At 41.3% G+C, this 18,251-nt stretch overlaps 1 protein-coding gene across 3 annotated transcripts in view; it reads left to right on the forward strand.

Moving 5' to 3' along the window:
* Nucleotides 1-18,251, forward strand: part of LOC128702099 (serine/arginine repetitive matrix protein 2-like) — a 94,589-nt gene that overhangs the window by 21,177 nt on the left and 55,161 nt on the right. The window contains exons 2-4 of one of the 3 annotated variants that reach the window (XM_070102813.1): nt 531-722; nt 9,347-14,294; nt 15,789-15,884. In XM_070102813.1, the coding sequence (XP_069958914.1) occupies nt 531-722; nt 9,347-14,294; nt 15,789-15,880 (5,232 nt within the window). In that variant the 3' untranslated portion in view covers nt 15,881-15,884. The remainder of the gene's footprint in view (nt 1-530; nt 723-9,346; nt 14,295-15,788; nt 15,885-18,251) is intronic. The other 2 variants (XM_070102811.1, XM_070102812.1) reach the window with 2 other exon arrangements.

The raw sequence follows: 18,251 nt of genomic DNA on the forward strand, positions 1-18,251 counted from the left end.
GGTCACTGCCAAGTAATATAACACAACGCATGAAAGGCAGTGTGTAGCAGTGGGTTTTAACAAACCTAACATGAAAAAAAGTCAGTTTAGAGCTGCCATATTTGTAAGGTTCTCTTCTCTTGAATAAAAACAAGTAGGGACCCCAGTGATGCACAGAAAATTAAGGAAATGCCATTGCATATATGGATATTCAGTATATGCAGATCTATAATGACAAGTTATAGTACCCTAAATGGAAACAGTAGAGGAATATCACTTACAAAGGATCATGAATTTCCCTATACTGTGCATTTTAGTCTGTTTTTTATTCTTTCCCCCCCCCCCACTAATGCATTTTTTATCTGAGAAGATACTACAGTTGGATTTTATTGAAATAGATCACATCCTCGGAGTGAGAACATTTTCCAGTGCACACAGTAAACATTGATTAGTGCATTTTTGCTGTCTTGTTTACATGTTCGGCTATATAAATGTAGCAAAACACTGTACTTTAGTATTAGATTTCAACATTGTCTTAACAACACTTTCAGGAAGAACGTGATGAAGAGAGCCATGGTGGTGACAGTGATGATGAAATAGCAGAGTTGCGTATCCAGGCACTACTGAGCAAGAGGGTGAATGAAGCGGAGGTTTCTCCTGCTCATGAGCCAAACCATGAAAAGCAACGAAATATAAACAGACCTTTCCCAGCAGAGAGAGCACGGCCATTTAGACCAGCTCAGGTGAGTTTATTCAGCCTATCCAAGTTTGAGAGGAATGCTTTTATTGAGCATACTGAATAGTCAAAAATTACATACAAAAGTGCTAGATCATCTGGGCCATGTTGGGTACGTAGGCTTTCCAGCTGTAAACAGCAATAGCCTGGCTGATCACATGGTTACCAGGGAAGCCTTATCTGCAGGCTGGGCTGCGAGAGTAGAAAAACTCAAAATTAGCCCAAGGTAAGCCACAGGTGTGCTTGACAAGACTTTCTAATTAGTGGCAACTAAGTTGGAAACAGATGGAAGACAGGATTGCAGACATTGATGCAAACAATGTTTCTTCATCAGTTGATGCCTATCCCTCCCTAAGTTAACCTACCTTTTGTGATCTTGATCCTTCAGCAGCCACTAAACTGGTTATTAAGACATCCTTCTGAAGTCCATACTAGAAAAAAAATTCATTGTTTCTCTGGATGATTCAAAGCAGGTAAAAGGAACTCTTCCAGTTAGACTGAGTGGATTGTACAGACATACACCTTTATCCTCCTTCACAACATCCAATGAACTGGTGATGCAAATCCTACCAGAACATCAAAGTAATTTAGCAGGAGTGCACAAACCCTGCTTACTAGCAGCACTAGTCAGTGTCAGACTCTTGCATCTCCAACACCAAGATAAGTTGCAACAGTGACTCAAATATTCCAGCTGGGACACATCTTGTAGAATATATGGCATACAACTACTGTAAACTCCAGGGTCCAGGGTCCAAGCAAATCACCTACCTCTCAGCCATGAGTATACCTTATTCCAGAAACTTTCTTTCGTCCGTCCCTATCTCAGTGACAGGCACATTCCTCTACCCTGAGACCCTCTATGTTTTTGACCTGTGAAAGCTCCAAGGAATGGCATGTTAGAAAATGAAGTCAACTACATCAAGAGGAGCCTTGCCACAGCCCAGTGCCTGGACAAAAGGCATCCTTGATCCTTCTAGTCCTTCATTCCTGCTGTCATCCCAGTGGTAATCACAGCAGAATTCAGAGTACACATAGTAACACGGCAGCTAATTCTTACAGCTTGGAACATATTTTTATTAGCGTTTTATGGAGATAATGTGAGTGCTATACAGTAAAATTGTGAAAGAAGTAGAAATAAAACACCCATCCACCATTAAAAATGTGAAAGGAAAGGCAGAAACTATTAAAATCTTTGGACAACAATGAGGCTGAGAGTTGTCCATGTTTACAGTTTTAAGAGATATCAATGAGCCGAAGAGTTGGATTCAAGGCCCCTAGAATAAACCAGAAATCCAGCACCTCTGATGAACTCGGTGAAACTTGTAACCTGTTAAAATATCGTAAACATTTTTTTAAAAAACATCGTATTGAGTAAATGTAAAACACACATAAGCCCTCCACATAATGGACCTCTTTGTAACAGACTTCAGAAATGCAGAATAAAATCTGTTGGGTCAATCAGTTTAGAAGCAACACATCAACTCCATTGGTTACAGAGTTGTCCCATATTGTTACAATCAGAGCAGAACAGTCTCTTCTCTATCCACCACAATTGGCATTATTGGCCACCTGCTTAACCCTTATTAGTTTGTTATATGGAGGATTTATTGTATGGCAAACTGTGATAATGGAATAAACAAATACCATGAATACAGGTATATGTAGTAAGAACCATTTTAAGATAAATAAATCGTTTCCCAAAACCCGTTCTTCAAACATCATTAGTATGAATTTTGTTGATCCATAATCACCTCTGTTGGGAATGGGCTGTCTAGCTTATTACATTTTGATATTTAGAGCAAAAGCAGGAAAATGTAGGTCAGTTCCCTAGAAGAATGGCTGGTCATTTACTGATTCATTAATGGTACTAAGTCCTCTTGGGTAAAATCTACATCAGTTGTTAATGTTGATTAATAAGGAAAATATGATATACGTACTATATACAAAACTCGTGGAAAGATCTGCAAGCTCTCTAGGTATAGAGTACTGATGATGCAAGGAACCTGTTGATGGTGACTGCTGTATAGTTTTGTCTAACTTGAAGAATATAAAATAAAAATTCAGTTTCATATACAATATACAGCCTCTCCTCACTTAACGATGGAGTTCCGTTCCTAAGACCACGTCAGTAAATGAATTCATCGCAAAGTGAGAAGCATACTATAAGGGTAGTGGGTTTGTGTCAGCCATCTTTAAAATTGTTTTCATGTCACCTTTGCACCATTTATAACATTTCTGGTATATTTTTAAATGTTTATACAGTAGTGTACTGTATATTGTAATAAACAGAATAGAGGAAATCAGCTCTAATATACATTATTTAGGTATGCATACTGGTCAGAGAGCCCATCGTAAGTCCGAGTCATCGGTAAACAAGTACGTCACTAGGTGAGGAGAAGCTGTATATAGAATTCTAACACTAATGTCGTATGTAATACATCTATCATATATTGGTCAGAAAGAAGTTATGACCTGGGGATATGATTTGTGTTTAGTGTTGTTGCATGGAGCCAGCTGGTGTAGTAATAATTACCTGTTTGTAACTACAGGAGAAGTGCTATGCTTATGGTGTTCCATCTTCATTAGTATGTTCTTCATATAATTTTTAAAATTTCCAATGGTTGTAGCACTTACTGAGTAGCAGCATAATTTTATGTGACTCCTCAGATATGGAGGAAGGGTTGTTGAGGTGGTTCGGACATGTAGAGAGAATGGAGCGAAACAGAGTGACTTCAAGAGTGTATCAGTCTGTAGTGGAAGGAAGGCGGGGTAGGGGTCGGCCTAGGAAAGGTTGGACGGAGGGGGTAAAGGAGGTTTTGTGTTCAAGGGGCTTGGACTTCTAGCAGGCATGCGTGAGCGTGTTTGATAGGAGTGAATGGAGACAAATGGTTTTTAATACTTGACGTGCTGTTGGAGTGTGAGCAAAGTAACATTTATGAAGGGGTTCAGGGAAACCGGCAGGCCGGACTTGAGTCCTGGAGATGGGAAGTACAGTGCCTGCACTCTGAAGGAGGGGTGTTAATGTTGCAGTTTAAAAACTGTAGTGTAAAGCACCCTTCTGGCAAGACAGTGATGGAGTGAATGATGGTGAAAGTTTTTCTTTTTCGGGTCACCCTGCCTTGGTGGGAATCGGCCAGTGTGATAAAAAAAAAAAAATAATATAGCTTCATATAATGTACTTGGTATGGGACTACACCATGTATAGTGCTAAATTTACCATATACTGTATTAATGAGAAAGATGTAGGTCTGGGGAATGATGTGTGTTGAGCATTAAGTGTGGAGCTTTACAGTGTCACGAGCAGTTATAATCTTATGTAACTATCGGTATGAAGTAATACCAATTCATTTTCATATACAGTCATATGCTGTTATAACATGGACCATAAGAACAGAATTGCTTAGATTATTAGGTTTAAAGCCCCCACAGTGCACTTTCCACAGTTTGCCACCACCTCCCAACAGCTTATCACTTCACCCCCCCCCCCCCACACACACACACATCTAAACTATCTGTTCTTCATTGTTATGAACTATTCTCGAGAGTTAAGTATTGCAGTACTTACTGACAAATTCAATGCTTTAACTCCAAAAACATCCTTCAGGTATCCTACCTCTTTCTCTCTCTCCCTCCATCTTTTACTGCCCTTCCCTATAATTCTTGTTGTTTGTATAAATAGTTGAGTACAGGTTTGCCATCACTAATCCAGCATCATCGGAACCTGTAGAGTGCCGGATTGGTGATTTTGCCGGATTACAGAGTGGTTAGGTTAGAATGCATTTAACCCACTGGCGATATTTACACATTGGCAATTTCCAACACTTTACACCCTATTTTTGGCCCATTCCATTGTTCCAGTCTACCAAACTCATAGCTACTTCACTAGTATTCCTTCTAACTGTCAATTGAGCACAAGAAACTGCCCATTTACCAATTTTAACTACCCAATAAAGTGGTCAGAAATTGGTAATTTGGCCAATTTCACACAAATTTCAAGAGATGCCAATTTCAAAATAGGGTCCAGAATAAAGAATGCAGACATTCCTAGCACTAAAATAACATTTTCTGTTCATTAGTCACATTTCCAGGCCCCTCTTATATTACACTTGCTTTCCATTTTGAATTTTTATTCACACAAAAAATAGATTTACCATTATGCAGACTACTACATTATTGTAATAATTGTATAAATAATGTCACCCCATTTGTTACTGCATATTAGACTGGCCAGTTGGACACATGTTGGACGGTGACATCATTTATTTACTCTTGAACATCGGCAAAAATCGAACATTTCTGCTGCTTTGAGCTAAATTTTAAGGTACTTTCCTGCGTAAAACCAATCAAAATTATATCTATTTCTGTAAAGTATGTTCCATTCTATCAAAGACCAAAAAAATGAGAATACAACCATACAAACCATACGGAAATATACTGTAAAGTCGCTGTTTTACACCAAAAGCACAGTTGCCAATTTTTCTCATGCACTGCGTGCTGCAGGATTTTTTTTTATACAGTGGTACCTTGACTTGAAGTGCCCCAACTTACGAATTTTCCAGGTTACAAGCTGTCGCTTGGTCGATTTTTTGCTTTGAGTTGCGAGCCAAAATTCGAGTTATGAACGAGCTTCAGGTATGTCACCACTAGTTGGTGCAGCGAACGCCACAACATCCACCCAGCATCCTGTGTCTCACTCGTTCAGTGCACGTGGTTACCTCGCCATGGAAGCATCTCTTGTGTTGTGCTTGCGTTTTTTGTGCACTTATTTTGCCAAATTTCTTTTTTCTAACCATAGGTCCTAAGAAAATAAGTGCAAAGGACGGTGCTGAGAAGAAGAGTATGATGTCCATTGAATTAAAGCATGAAATCATAGAAAAACAAGAGTGAGGTGTGGGTGTAGTCGGCTTGGTGAGGTAGTATGAGTGTAGTACGTACTTCTACAATATATAGCATACTAAAGCAGGAGGCGAGAAAGGCTATAATGCCAGCCAAGGGCATTAAAATAATTTCTAAGCTGTAGACAACTGTCCATGAAAAGATGGAGTATAGCAATAAGAGTGTAGCAAATAAGTTAAGCGATTAAGCGCTAGAGTTGATGACAAACAAAATTGACCAAAAAGCACAAAACAAAATAAATCCTCCAATCTCCTCTGCCTGTCTTTTCCACCCTCCACCTCCGCCAGCATCTTCCGTTAGCCCTGGTCGTTTGATCTCCAAGGTAAATACACCTTATAAAACCAGTTTATTTCTTTACATTCTCTTTTATTATGTTTTTATACAATATTTCTTATGGGGTAGGTTTAAAAATGTAGTGTTAGAGTGTTCAGCAGAAGTTTGTGGTTACAGGAAAGTGGGTGCGGGAGGGAAGAAGAGCGATTGGTGGAATGATGATGTAAAGAGAGTAATAAGGGAGAAAAAGTTAACATATGAGAAGTTTTTACAAAGTAGAAGTGATGCAAGGAGGGAAGAGTATATGGAGAAAAAGAGAGTGGTGAAGCAATGTAAAAAGAGAGCAAATGAGAGAGTGGGTGAGATGTTATCAACAAATTTTGTTGAAAATAAGAAAAAGTTTTGGAGTGAGATTAACAAGTTAAGGAAGCCTAGAGAACAAATGGATTTGTCAGTTAAAAATAGGAGAAAAGAATTATTAAATGGAGAGTTAGAGGTATTGGGAAGAGGGAGGGAATATTTTGAGGAATTGTTAAATGTTGATGAAGATAGGGAAGCTGTGATTTTGTGTATAGGGCAAGGAGGAATAACATCTTGTAGGAGTGAGGAAGAGCCAATTGTGAGTGTGGGGGAAGTTCGTGAGGCAGTAGGTAAAATGAAAGGGGGTAAGGCAGTCGGGATTGATGGGATAAAGATAGAAATGTTAAAAAGCAGGTGGGGATATAGTTTTGGAGTGGTTGGTGCAATTATTTAATAAATGTATGGAAGAGAGTAAGGTACCTAGGGATTGGCAGAGAGCATGCATAGTTCCTTTGTATAAAGGCAAATGGGACAAAAGAGAGTGCAAAAATTATAGGGGGATAAGTCTGTTGAGTAAACCTGGTAAAGTGTATGGTAAAGTTATTATTGAAAGAATTAAGAGTAAGACAGAGAATAGGATAGCAGATGAACAAGGAGGCTTTAGGAAAGGTAGGGGGTGTGTGGACCAGGTGTTTACAGTGAAACATACAAGTGAACAGTATTTAGATAAGACTAAAGAGGTCTTTGTGGCATTTATGGATTTGGAAAAGGCGTATGACAGGGTGGATAGGGGGGCAATGTGGCAGATGTTGCAGGTGTATGGTGTAGGAGGTAGGTTACTGAAAGCAGTGAAGAGTTTTTACGAGGATAGTGAGGCTCAAGTTAGAGTATGTAGGAAAGAGGGAAATTATTTCCCAGTAAAAGTAGGCCTTAGACAAGGATGTGTGATGTCACTGTGGTTGTTTAATATATTTATAGATAGGGTTGTAAGAGAAGTAAATGCGAGGGTCTTGACAAGAGGCATGGAGTTAAAAGGATAAAGAATCAAACATAAAAGTGGGAGTTGTCACAGTTGCTTTTTGCTGATAACACTGTGCTCTTGGGAGATTCTGAAGAGAAGTTCAAAAAATTGGTGGATGAATTTAGTAGGGTGTGCAAAAGAAGAAAATTAAAAGTGAATACAGGAAAGAGTAAGGTTATGAGGATAACAAAAAGATTAGGTGATGAAAGATTGGATATCAGATTGGAGGGAGAGAGTATGGAGGAGGTGAATGTATTCAGATATTTGAGAGTGGACGTGTCAGCGGATGGGTCTATGAAAGATGAGGTGAATCATAGAATTGATGAGGGGAAAAGGGTGAGTGGTGCACTTAGGAGTCTGTGGAGACAAAGAACTTTGTCCGTGGAGGCAAAGAGGGGAATGTATGAGAGTATAGTTTTACCAACGCTCTTATATGGGTGTGAAGCATGGGTGATGAATGTTGCAGCGAGGAGAAGGCTGGAGGCAGTGGAGATGTTATGTCTGAGGGCAATGTGTGGTGTGAATATAATGCAGAGAATTCATAGTTTGGAAGTTAAGAGGAGGTGCGGGATTACCAAAACTGTTGTCCAGAGGGCTGAGGAAGGGTTGTTGAGGTGGTTCGGACATGTAGAGAGAATGGAGCGAAACAGGTATGCGTGAGCGTGTTTGATAGGAGTGAATGGAGACAAATGGTTTTTAATACTTGACGTGCTGTTGGAGTGTAAGCAAAGTAACATTTATGAAGGGGTTCAGGGAAACCGGCAGGCCAGACTTGAGTCCTGGAGATGGGAAGTACAGTGCCTGCACTCTGAAGGAGGGGTGTTAATGTTGCAGTTCAAAAACTGTAGTGTAAAGCACCCTTCTGGCAAGACAGTGATGGAGTGAATGATGGTGAAAGTTTTTTCTTTTTCGGGCCACCCTGCCTTGGTGGGAATCGGCCAGTGTGATAATAAAATATAAAAATAAATATTTCTTATTTATAAGTATATTTTTCTTATTTAAAAACCCGTAACAAAAAGATTGGGGCTGTTGTTTGGGGGCTGGAATGGATTAATGTCATTTCAGTTAATTTCAACGAGGAAAATTGATTTGATATATGAGCAGATTGAGTTATAAGCTCGGTCACGGAACAAATAAAAATTGTAAATCAAGGTACCACTGTATAGTGCACACTTATTACACAGACCTGTTCTCTCACATGTAGGCCCAAATTTACCAGTCACAGCTTATCTGAGTGAGCTGAGCTCAAGGCGACCGACAGTGGCTTCAAAGCTACCTTATCTTTTATGGACAATTTACAATGTATGTGCTTTGCACATTGAGAAGCATTTCTTTTATTTGTTGGACCCATGGCTAGGGCTAAGAGTGAGCAGGTTGTAGCAATAAATGGAGAAAAAGAAATTGGAATGACTTATGCAGCAAGTAACAGTAGCAGCAGGTTGGTGTTGTGACCCTGGAAATTTGAAATTGTTCTAGCCCAAATTAGTACTGGATTACTGATGGAACCGGATTACTGATTACCGGGTTAGTGATGGTCAACGTGTACATGTGTGTCATGTACCTACACTACAAGATTGTTTCTCATAAGAAAAAAACTTTCTACAATTAGGGTGCACCTAATGTTTCAGTGGATCTTACATGACAGAAAATACAGTATTTTTCTCATTCCTTCTAAATCAAATATATGAACTACTTTGCCTGGCAAGAACTGTATCCAAGTGTTTAAAGTTACACTTTATTATTATACATGTACTGTACTCTGTTTTAAAAATTTAGAAGGCCATTTGTTTACAGTAATATCACAGTGAATTGTTGAAAGCTTAGCACATGTGTATTGGCATCATGTATAGTTTTCAGTATTGGTTTTGGGCTTTATAACCCCCTTGTGGCAATTTATGGAACTTTCTAAATTGTGTTTACAGAGACCTCCAGATTTGATTATTTTTTAATATATTCTACTGGGCATAAATTATTACTGTATCTTGCCTTATAGTCTAGTTGTTATTACACGTTGACATGGAAGCGTGGAGAGGGTTGATGTGAACTAGCATGGCACCTTGGATTGATTCTTCCTAAAATTGATTCTTTTATCCTGTATAAATTTTCCTCCATATTTAAATTTTATATGCTTTCTTCTGCAGGAGCTTGAAAGGAATCACCATACCAGCAATATAACAATTATTCCTGTCGTTGGAGCTCAGAATTACAATAGAAACTTCAATCCCCCTCATCACCACATGGGACAGGACAGAAACTTTTATCAAGAGAGGAATTTTTACTATGGACAGAATCGTGGATGGCGGGGTAACCGTGGTTTCAATCGTGGACGAGGGAGAGGACGTGGGAGAGGTTATGTGGATAAATCCTTACAATCTTCTAATATGGTTAGACCCCCAACTCCACAACTTGCACTTCCACAAGATAAGTATGTGGAGAAAGCTCCTCCAGAACCAAATACTAAACCAAAAGAAAAAATGAGTGCAAGATGGCGTCGTATGCAAGGATCAGATAGCGAGAGTGATAGTGAAGACAGTGAATCTGACAGCAGTGATAGTAGCAGTGACACCAGTGGCAGCAGTAGTGGCAGCAGCTCTGGAAGTTCTAGTGGCTCGGATTCAGAAAGTGATAATAGTTCTATAGATACACGGAAAGTATCTAAAGAAACCAAGAGAGATTCATCACTTGGGGATAAGAAGTCTGGTCCGCAAGTTACAAGTGGCACTCGACAAAGGCAACATTCTGGCAAGGGCCTGATGTCTAAATCCCCTCCTGCACAAACCTCTGCCACCCATAATATCCCCTCCACTCATAAAGTATCTGCTCCAGTTAGAAGAGTATCAGTTAGTCCACCTCCAAAGAAATATGCCAGTGCTCAAGTCTCCCCACGCCAAGCAGTACGGAGAATATCAACAAGTCCTCCAAATAACAGATCATGGGCATCTCCTAATTCCAAAGCACGTAGCCCAGTGCATCGTCAAGGATCTAGGAGCCCTCCACCTAGAACAAGTTTGAGGAGTCCAGTTCCTCAGGGCAGCTCCAGAGGTCTGCCCACTCACTCAAAATCAAGAAGTCCACCTCCAAGAAGATCCAGAAGTCCACTTCCTTGGCCTAAAGTAAGAAGTCCCCAGCAGACATCACAGAGTCCTGGGTTACGGTCAAGGAGTCCCTTTCCAAGAAGAATTTCTAGGAGTCCTGTCCCAAGAAGAAACTCTCGGAGTCCATATACCAGAAGAAGTTCTAGGAGCCCACCTCCTAGAAGAAACTCCAGGAGTCCCCCACCTAGAAGAGGCTCCAGGAGTCCACATCCTAGAAGAGCCTCCAGGAGTCCACCCCCTAGAAGAGCCACCAGGAGTCCACCCCCTAGAAGAAGTTCCAGGAGCCCACTGCCTAGAAGAAGTTCCAGGAGCCCACTACCTAGAAGAAGTTCCAGAAGTCCACCTCCTAGAAGAACCTCCAGGAGTCCATTGCCCAGGAGAAATTCTAGGAGTCCAATCTTTAGACGAAGTTCAAGGAGTCCTCTTCCGAGAAAAAGTTCTAGAAGCCCTCTACCAAGAAGAAGCTCTAGAAGCCCTTTTCCAAGAAGAAGCTCTAGAAGTCCAAACTCAAGGATACCTTTGAGAGGTTCCTCCCCTCACAGACTATCCAGGAGCCCAATTAAAGGAAGGCTAAAAAGTCCTTTATCAGGTAGAGGTAAAAGCCCACAAAGAGCAAGAAGTAAAAGCCCATGTCCTAAAAGAAGGTCAAGAAGCTTGTTACCAAGGCGAAGTCCCTTATTACGGCGAAGTTCAAGAAGCCCACCTCCTCACAGAAGCTCGAGAAGTCCATTACCTTGTCGAGTCACCAGGAGTCCCCTACCTCGTAGGGGATCAAGAAGTCCTCCACTTCGTCGTGTCACAAGGAGTCCACCTCCTCGTAGAGATTCAAGAAACTCTCCACCACATAGAACTTCCAGGAGCCCTCCACCTAGGCGACTCTCCAGAAGTCCTGTGCCACGAAAACATTCTAGAACGCCACCGCCACGAAAATTGTCAAGAAGTCCTTTTTCGCGCAAACACTCTAGGACTCCTCCACCACAGAAACATTCCAGGAGTCCTTTGCCACGGAACCTCTCCAGGAGCCCTCCCCCACGAAGACTTTCCAGGAGCCCTCCACCACGTAAACTCTCCAGAAGCCCTCCACCCTTACGTATTTCAAAGAGCCCTCATCGACAAAGGCATTCGAGGAGTCCACTTTCCCACCGACCTTCACAAAGTCCACTCCACAGAAGACTTTCAAGAAGTCCTCCACCAAGACACTTTTCTAGAAGTCCTCAGCCACGACGGCTGTCCCGGAGTCCACTTCGACGGTTTTCAAGAAGCCCAAAGCCTCGTCGGCCCTTAAGAAACTCACCTTTGAGAAGGTTTTCAAGAACTCCTCCTTCACATCGTCTTTCAAGAAGTCCTCCACCACGACGAATTTCAAGAAGTCCACTACCACGGCGGATTTCAAGAAGTCCTGGTCACATAACTTCAAGGAGCCCAGTCCCTCGACGCCTTTCAAAAAGTCCTCTTCCTTCTGTGAGATCGAGAAACATGTCACCTCATCGTGTTGCTAGAAGTCCATCTCCTAGACGAATTCACAGGACCTCGCCTTCCTCACACAAATCCCATAGTCCTGGCCATAGATTGCCAAGGTTTTCCAGAAGCCCAGCTGTTGAAAGGAAGTTAAATTCACATAGTCCCCCATTTAACAGGAGGAGTGCTGCCTTACCTATGAGAAGCCATAGTTCTGTTGATAGGTCACCTAGTCCTGGTATCAGACGAGATTGGGGGCCTAGGGCAAAGAGATCAAGAAGTCCTGGTGCTTTCAGAAGATCTGTTAGTCCGTATGTTGCTAATTCCAGAAGTCTATCACCACATGGCAGGTTAGGAGGCATGACCTCAGCAATGGTGGATAGGTCCTCAGTGGAAAGTGGGTCTCCTAGAGGTTCATTCCATAGACCAGGCTTTGTAAGACCTATTGACAGTATAGTTCATAATGAAAGATTTTCTCCTCAAGATGGTAGTACAGTGGTAGGTGGTGGAAGACCTCATGATTTCCCACCTGAATTTGGTCTTTATCCTATTAACAGACCACCTCATATACCTGTAAATGGCCTTCAGCCACCTCAACATTTCGTGGAATTTAATGAACCTGTCCCAAGACCTCCTGATGAACCTGTTTGGCAGCATCCAGGAAGGCGAGAGTTAAGGGATCAGTTTTCACCCCATCGATTACTACCTGATAGTCCATGGGAAGGTCATTACCAGCAGAGAGATCGCCCAGGGCCCCCAATTTTTCCACATCCCGAACATATTTTTGCAGCAGGCAGAGGGCAACCGTATAATGCGCCTGGTCATGGCCGACAAGGACAGGGGATGTTGATGCCTCATGGTAGAGGACAGGGGATGTTGATACCCCCTGGCCGAGGGCAGGGCTTCCATGGGCCCAGGCATGTGTCACCTCCAGCTCATCGAGGTAGATCACCTCTGAGACATGAACCTCCTGGACGATTTGAGAATGAATTACCACCTCAGGGTCCAAATGAAAGAAGACATCAGTTATCACCCAACAGACAATTGACTCGAATTAGAGAAAGGTCACGATCAAGTTCTCCATTCTCTGTTAGATCGCAAGCATTTCCACATGCTGGAAGAGGGGGGCCTATGTCACCTAGAGGGCGAATTCCCACAGTGCCACAGAACAGGCGAGGGCCAAGAACTCCTCCTATGCCTGTAGCTAAGAAGATTTCTCCACGACCAGGGCCAAGGGATGGACAAAAGACATTAAGAGGACCGCATGCCCTGTATCAAGAGAATAAAGTACCACTGCAAACACGAAGACAAGGCTCCCCACACCTTCCTACCCATGAAAGACAACCGCCACCAAATCGTAGTGGTCCTAACCAACTGCCTCAAAGACGCCCTCTTCTCGGGAACAGCCCTCCTCCAGCAGGGCATCGTATTCAAGCTGGTGCTCCACACAAACAGCGATTGCAGTTGCCAAGGAGTCATTCTCCATTCCAGGGTGATAGAAGGCGAAATGAAAAACAGCCTGAAGATGTGAGAGACAGAAATAGAGATGAATCAGGAAGTCAAGGTCAGCATGATAGAAAGGATCGGCGGCTAGAATCACCAAGGAAAACAGATAACAGACAAAAATCTCCTCTTCGAAATAGATCTCCAGGTAGATCTCGCAATGTGAGGGGAGGCAATGCATCAGGTCGAGGCCGAGGAGGTAGAGGAAACAAGCTTCAGAGTCCCTCTTTCCGAAATCGAAGACAGCTGCTACCTAGATCTGAAGCTGCTGCTAGCCAGCAACGATCAAGAAGTCCAGGGGGTCATTTGAGGAATGTCACTACTGCCAGCTGGGAAAAGAGAGATACCAAAAATGACTCTCGGGTAGAAAAACTGGATTCAAATTCTTTGCAGGAGCAGTTCCCAGAAAGACAAGGGCGTAATGGTAGCCCATGGCTTGAGCCAGTTACTCCGGAAAAACAAGGGCATGGCGTACGTGATCGCTCTCTGTCTCCAACAGGCAGTATTAATGAAAATCCAGCTAAGAAAGTCAAACTAGATATAAAGACAGAAGATGCTACTATAAATAAAGGAAGAGAGCATGTAGAGAAGAAGATCAAGGAAGAAGTTTCCCCTGAAGAAATAAAGCAACAGCCAGTTAAAGCAGACAACAAATCAACTCAGGTGCAAGAGAAACTAGAGGCTCGCCGTAAGAAATTTGAAACGAATAATCCCGTGCCTTCTCAAGAACATCGAAAAATTGTGCTGAAATCAATTGAACCTTCAAAGGAGGTTGAAGAGGAAAAGAAAATAAAAGAAGAAAAGCCGAAGGAGGAAGTTGTTGACAAAAAAAAGAAGAAGAAAAAGAAAAAGGCAAAGGATGAAGAGGAGGAGGATGATGATACATCAGAAAAGAGCAAATCTAGTAAGAAGAAGAAAAAGGAAAAGAAAAAGAAGAAAGAAAGCAAAAAGAAGAAAAAGAAGCACAAGAAAATAGAAAGTGATAGCGAAGAGGAAGAAAAACAATCGTCTGTGACAAAAAACACTAAAGAAGGTGAGTAGTTCTCAAGACTTCCTTTTGTCTTGTATTCATGGTAATTATTGTACTAATTCTAGTATCTAATGTTTATTATTATTATCACACTGGCCGATTCCCACCAAGGCAGGGTGGCCCGAAAAAGAAAAACTCACCATCATTCACTCCATCACTGTCTTGCCAGAAGGGTGCTTTACACTACAGTTTTTAAACTGCAACATTAATACCCCTCCTTCAGAGTGCAGGCACTGTACTTCCCATCTCCAGGACTCAAGTCCGGCCTGCCGGTTTCCCTGAACCCCTTCATAAATGTTACTTTGCTCACACTCCAACAGCACGTCAAGTATTAAAAACCATTTGTCTCCATTCACTCCTATCAAACACGCTCACGCATGCCTGCTGGAAGTCCAAGCCCCTCGCACACAAAACCTCCTTTACCCCCTCCCTCCAACCTTTCCTAGGCCGATCCCTACCCCGCCTTCCTTCCACTACAGACTGATACACTCTTGAAGTCATTCTGTTTCGCTCCATTCTCTCTACATGTCCAAACCACCTCAACAACCCTTCCTCAGCCCTCTGGACAACAGTTTTGGTAATCCCGCACCTCCTCATTATTCTACCGATGTCATTCTTCCCTGTGAAATTTGTTCTGAAATATAATTTTGAAGTTTTGTTATTATTTAACAATATCTGCCCTTCTCAAGAGTGGTTCCTTAACCCTTTGAGGGTTTCGGCCGTACTAGTACGGCTTACGACCCAGGGTTTTTGACGTACTAGTATGCCTAAATTCTAGCACCCTCAAATCTAGTGGGAGAAAGCTGGTAGTTCTACATATGAAAGAATGGGTCTATGTGGTCAGTGTGCACATTATAAAAAAAAATCCTGCAGCACACAGTGCATAATGAGAAAAAAAATGACCGTTTTTTTGGAATAAAACAGCGACTTTGCACTGTATTTTTGTATGATATTTATTGTTGTATTCTAGTTTTCTTGGTCTCACTTTATAGAATGGAAGACATATTACAGAAATTGAGATCATTTTGACTAGTTTTACAATGAAAAGTACCTTGAAATTGAGCTCAAATTAGCAGAAATGTTCGATTTTTACCAAAGTTCAAAAGTAAACAAATCATGCCAAGCGTCGAATACACGTCAACTGGTGAGTCTAATATTCTTTTGCAAGTGCGCCAATATTATTTATACCATTTTTTACACTAATGCAGTAGTCTGCATAACAGTAAATCTTCTATTTTTTGTGAGAATAAAAATTCAAAGTGGAAAGCAAAAGAATATAAGAGGGGCCTTGAGACGTGACTAATGAACAGAGGAAATGTCATTTTAGTGCCAGGAATGTCTTGCTTGTTTATTCTGGACCCAATTCGGAAATTGGCAAAATTGCTAAATTCTGACCACTGTACTAGATAGTTGAAATTGATAAATGGGTGGTTTCTTGCACTCATTCGATAGAAAAAATGGAGTTCTAGTGAAATATTCATGTTTTTTGTCGACTAGTACAGTGGAATTGGCCGAAAATGGAGCTTCAAAGTGGGCAAAATCGGCGATGCGTAAAGATCGCCGAGACCGCTAACTTCGCAAGAGCATAATTCCGTAAGTTTTCCATCAAATTTCAAACTTTTGGTGTCATTATGATCGGGAAAAGATTCTCTATCTTTTCACAAGAGTTCTTTTTTTTTTTTTTTTTTTTTTTTTTTTTTTTTTTTTTTTTTTTTTTTTTTTTTTTTTTTTTTTTTTTTTTTTTTTTGTTAATTTGGCCGACCCTGAGAATGAGTCTCGGAGAGGGCCTCTCGACCCTCAAAGGACTAATGCTGTTGAGTGACTTTTATCCTAAAAATTAGACTTTTCCTCTCCTTCCTTGGATCAGACTCGATTGCCTCTCTTTTCCCAGGCCCTGTTTGACCCCTGTTAATTTAACACTTTGCCCAAATATACTAATAATAATTATCCAGTCTCTACATTTATGCGTACATGTACTTGAAAATTCTTGAAATGCTCCAAAGGTTTACAGCCAGGCTAGTAGTGTAAGAATTGAGAGGAATTCACTATGAGGCAAGGTTCATGGCCTTAGGGAAGACAAAGACAAAGGAGGACTTGATAATTACATAAAAAATCTTAAAAGGAATTGATATAGCAGATAGGAACAGACTGTTTGAGTAAAGTGGATTGAGATCAAAGGAACACAGCTGGAAGTTGAAAATACAAATGAGCCATAATGATTTAAGGAAGTGCAGTACAGCCTCTCCTCACTTAATGATGGGGTTCCGTTCCTAAGACCACATTGATAAACGAATTCTTCGCTAAGCAAGGAGCATACTTTAATGGTAGTGGGTTTGTGTCACCCATCTTTGATATTGTTTTAATGTCGCCTTTGCACCATTATAACAATTTTAGTATATTTTTAAATGTTTATACAGTATAATAGAAACAGAATAGAAAAAATCAGCTCTAATATACATTATTTAGGTATGCATACTGGTTGGAGAGCTGGTCATAAGTCCGAGTCATCGGTAAACAAGTACAGTGGACCCCCGGTTAACGATATTTTTTCATTCCAGAAGTATGTTCAGGTGCCAGTACTGACCGAATTTGTTCCCATAAGGAATATTGTGAAGTAGATTAGTCCATTTCAGACCCCCAAACATACACGTACAAACGCACTTACATAAATACACTTACATAATTGGTCGCATTGGGAGGTGATCGTTAAGCAGGGATCCACTGTACTGTACATCGCTAAGTGAGGAGTGGCTGTATTTCTTTAATATCAGCATGGTTGAAAAGTGGAATAATTTAGGGCAGAGGCTGAAGCACACAATACACAGTTTTAAGAGTAAACAAGGCCAAATAGGCCAGAAATCAGTAATGACAATCAAACAAGTCTAGCAGGCAGACCAGGGGCTATGTCTCGAGTTCTCAACATACAACTCACTGAGTACAACATATTAAGAACCGAGGTTTATAAATGGTAAACAAGCTTACTACAAAATGTAGTGCTGATCTGAATTTGCAGATAGTCAACATACATCATTGAGAAATTTGTCTCTTCACAGGTGTCGACCTCTAAATATAGAATAGTGTTTAGGCTGATAAAAGATGCATAGAGTTGAAGTTACAATCAACAGACATAAATGTGCCATCGATTTTTACATTTTGCAATTTTTTTATGTCAAATTATGATTTTTTTTTTTTTTTTCCAACTTTTTATTGTTTTTAATGTTTGTGTACACTAGTTTTTTAATGGTATTAGATGTGTTTTATGTTGTTTTAGTACTTCAAACATAGGCAAATGCATAGTCCAGCATTGTTCCGCTTGGAATATGCAGTATAAATTAGTGCAAATAAGCTTTTTTTTTCTGCTTTGGTCTTGTAACACTATGTACAGGGGAGACCCACTTACAGCACTTTGTTTTGTAGCATTTTGCTAATGCAGCAGTTTTATAACGGGCTTGTTTGGTAGGTGCTGCAAGCGGGTGGTTAATGATATACTTCTTCGGAGGCTTCTTACTTTATTGTTAAGTTGTAGGTGGGTTACACAGGCTTGTGTGTGTGTGCCCATGGCCCGGGCAGGGCCATCCCACGAGAGAGAGCTGGGAGTACTTGTGTCTTCCTGCTAGGTCGCTGTGTGAGTGAGGTGGAGGCATGTCTGGGCATACTGAAGTGGCAAGGCCTCTAGGTGGCAGCACCAGCATGGTGCGAAATATGAACTAAGCTGGCAGACAGCAGGGGCTGTCTGCACAGACAGTACAGGCTGTCTACATACGCTCGGCCACCTACCGCGCGTCGTCCCGACGCGACAATACTGGTAGTAAAAGAAACTCTGTCTCTCTCTCGTAGGAACAGGGCACAGAACAAAATAAAAACATATAACACCGCTGCCACCATTTATAACGGGCTTGTTTAGTAGGTGCTGCAAGTGGGTGATTAATGATATACTTCTTCGGAGGCTTCTTACTTTAT

This window comes from Cherax quadricarinatus, chromosome 83 (assembly GCF_038502225.1).
Source record: "Cherax quadricarinatus isolate ZL_2023a chromosome 83, ASM3850222v1, whole genome shotgun sequence".
In the NCBI taxonomy this organism is placed as follows: Eukaryota; Metazoa; Arthropoda; class Malacostraca; order Decapoda; family Parastacidae; genus Cherax; species Cherax quadricarinatus.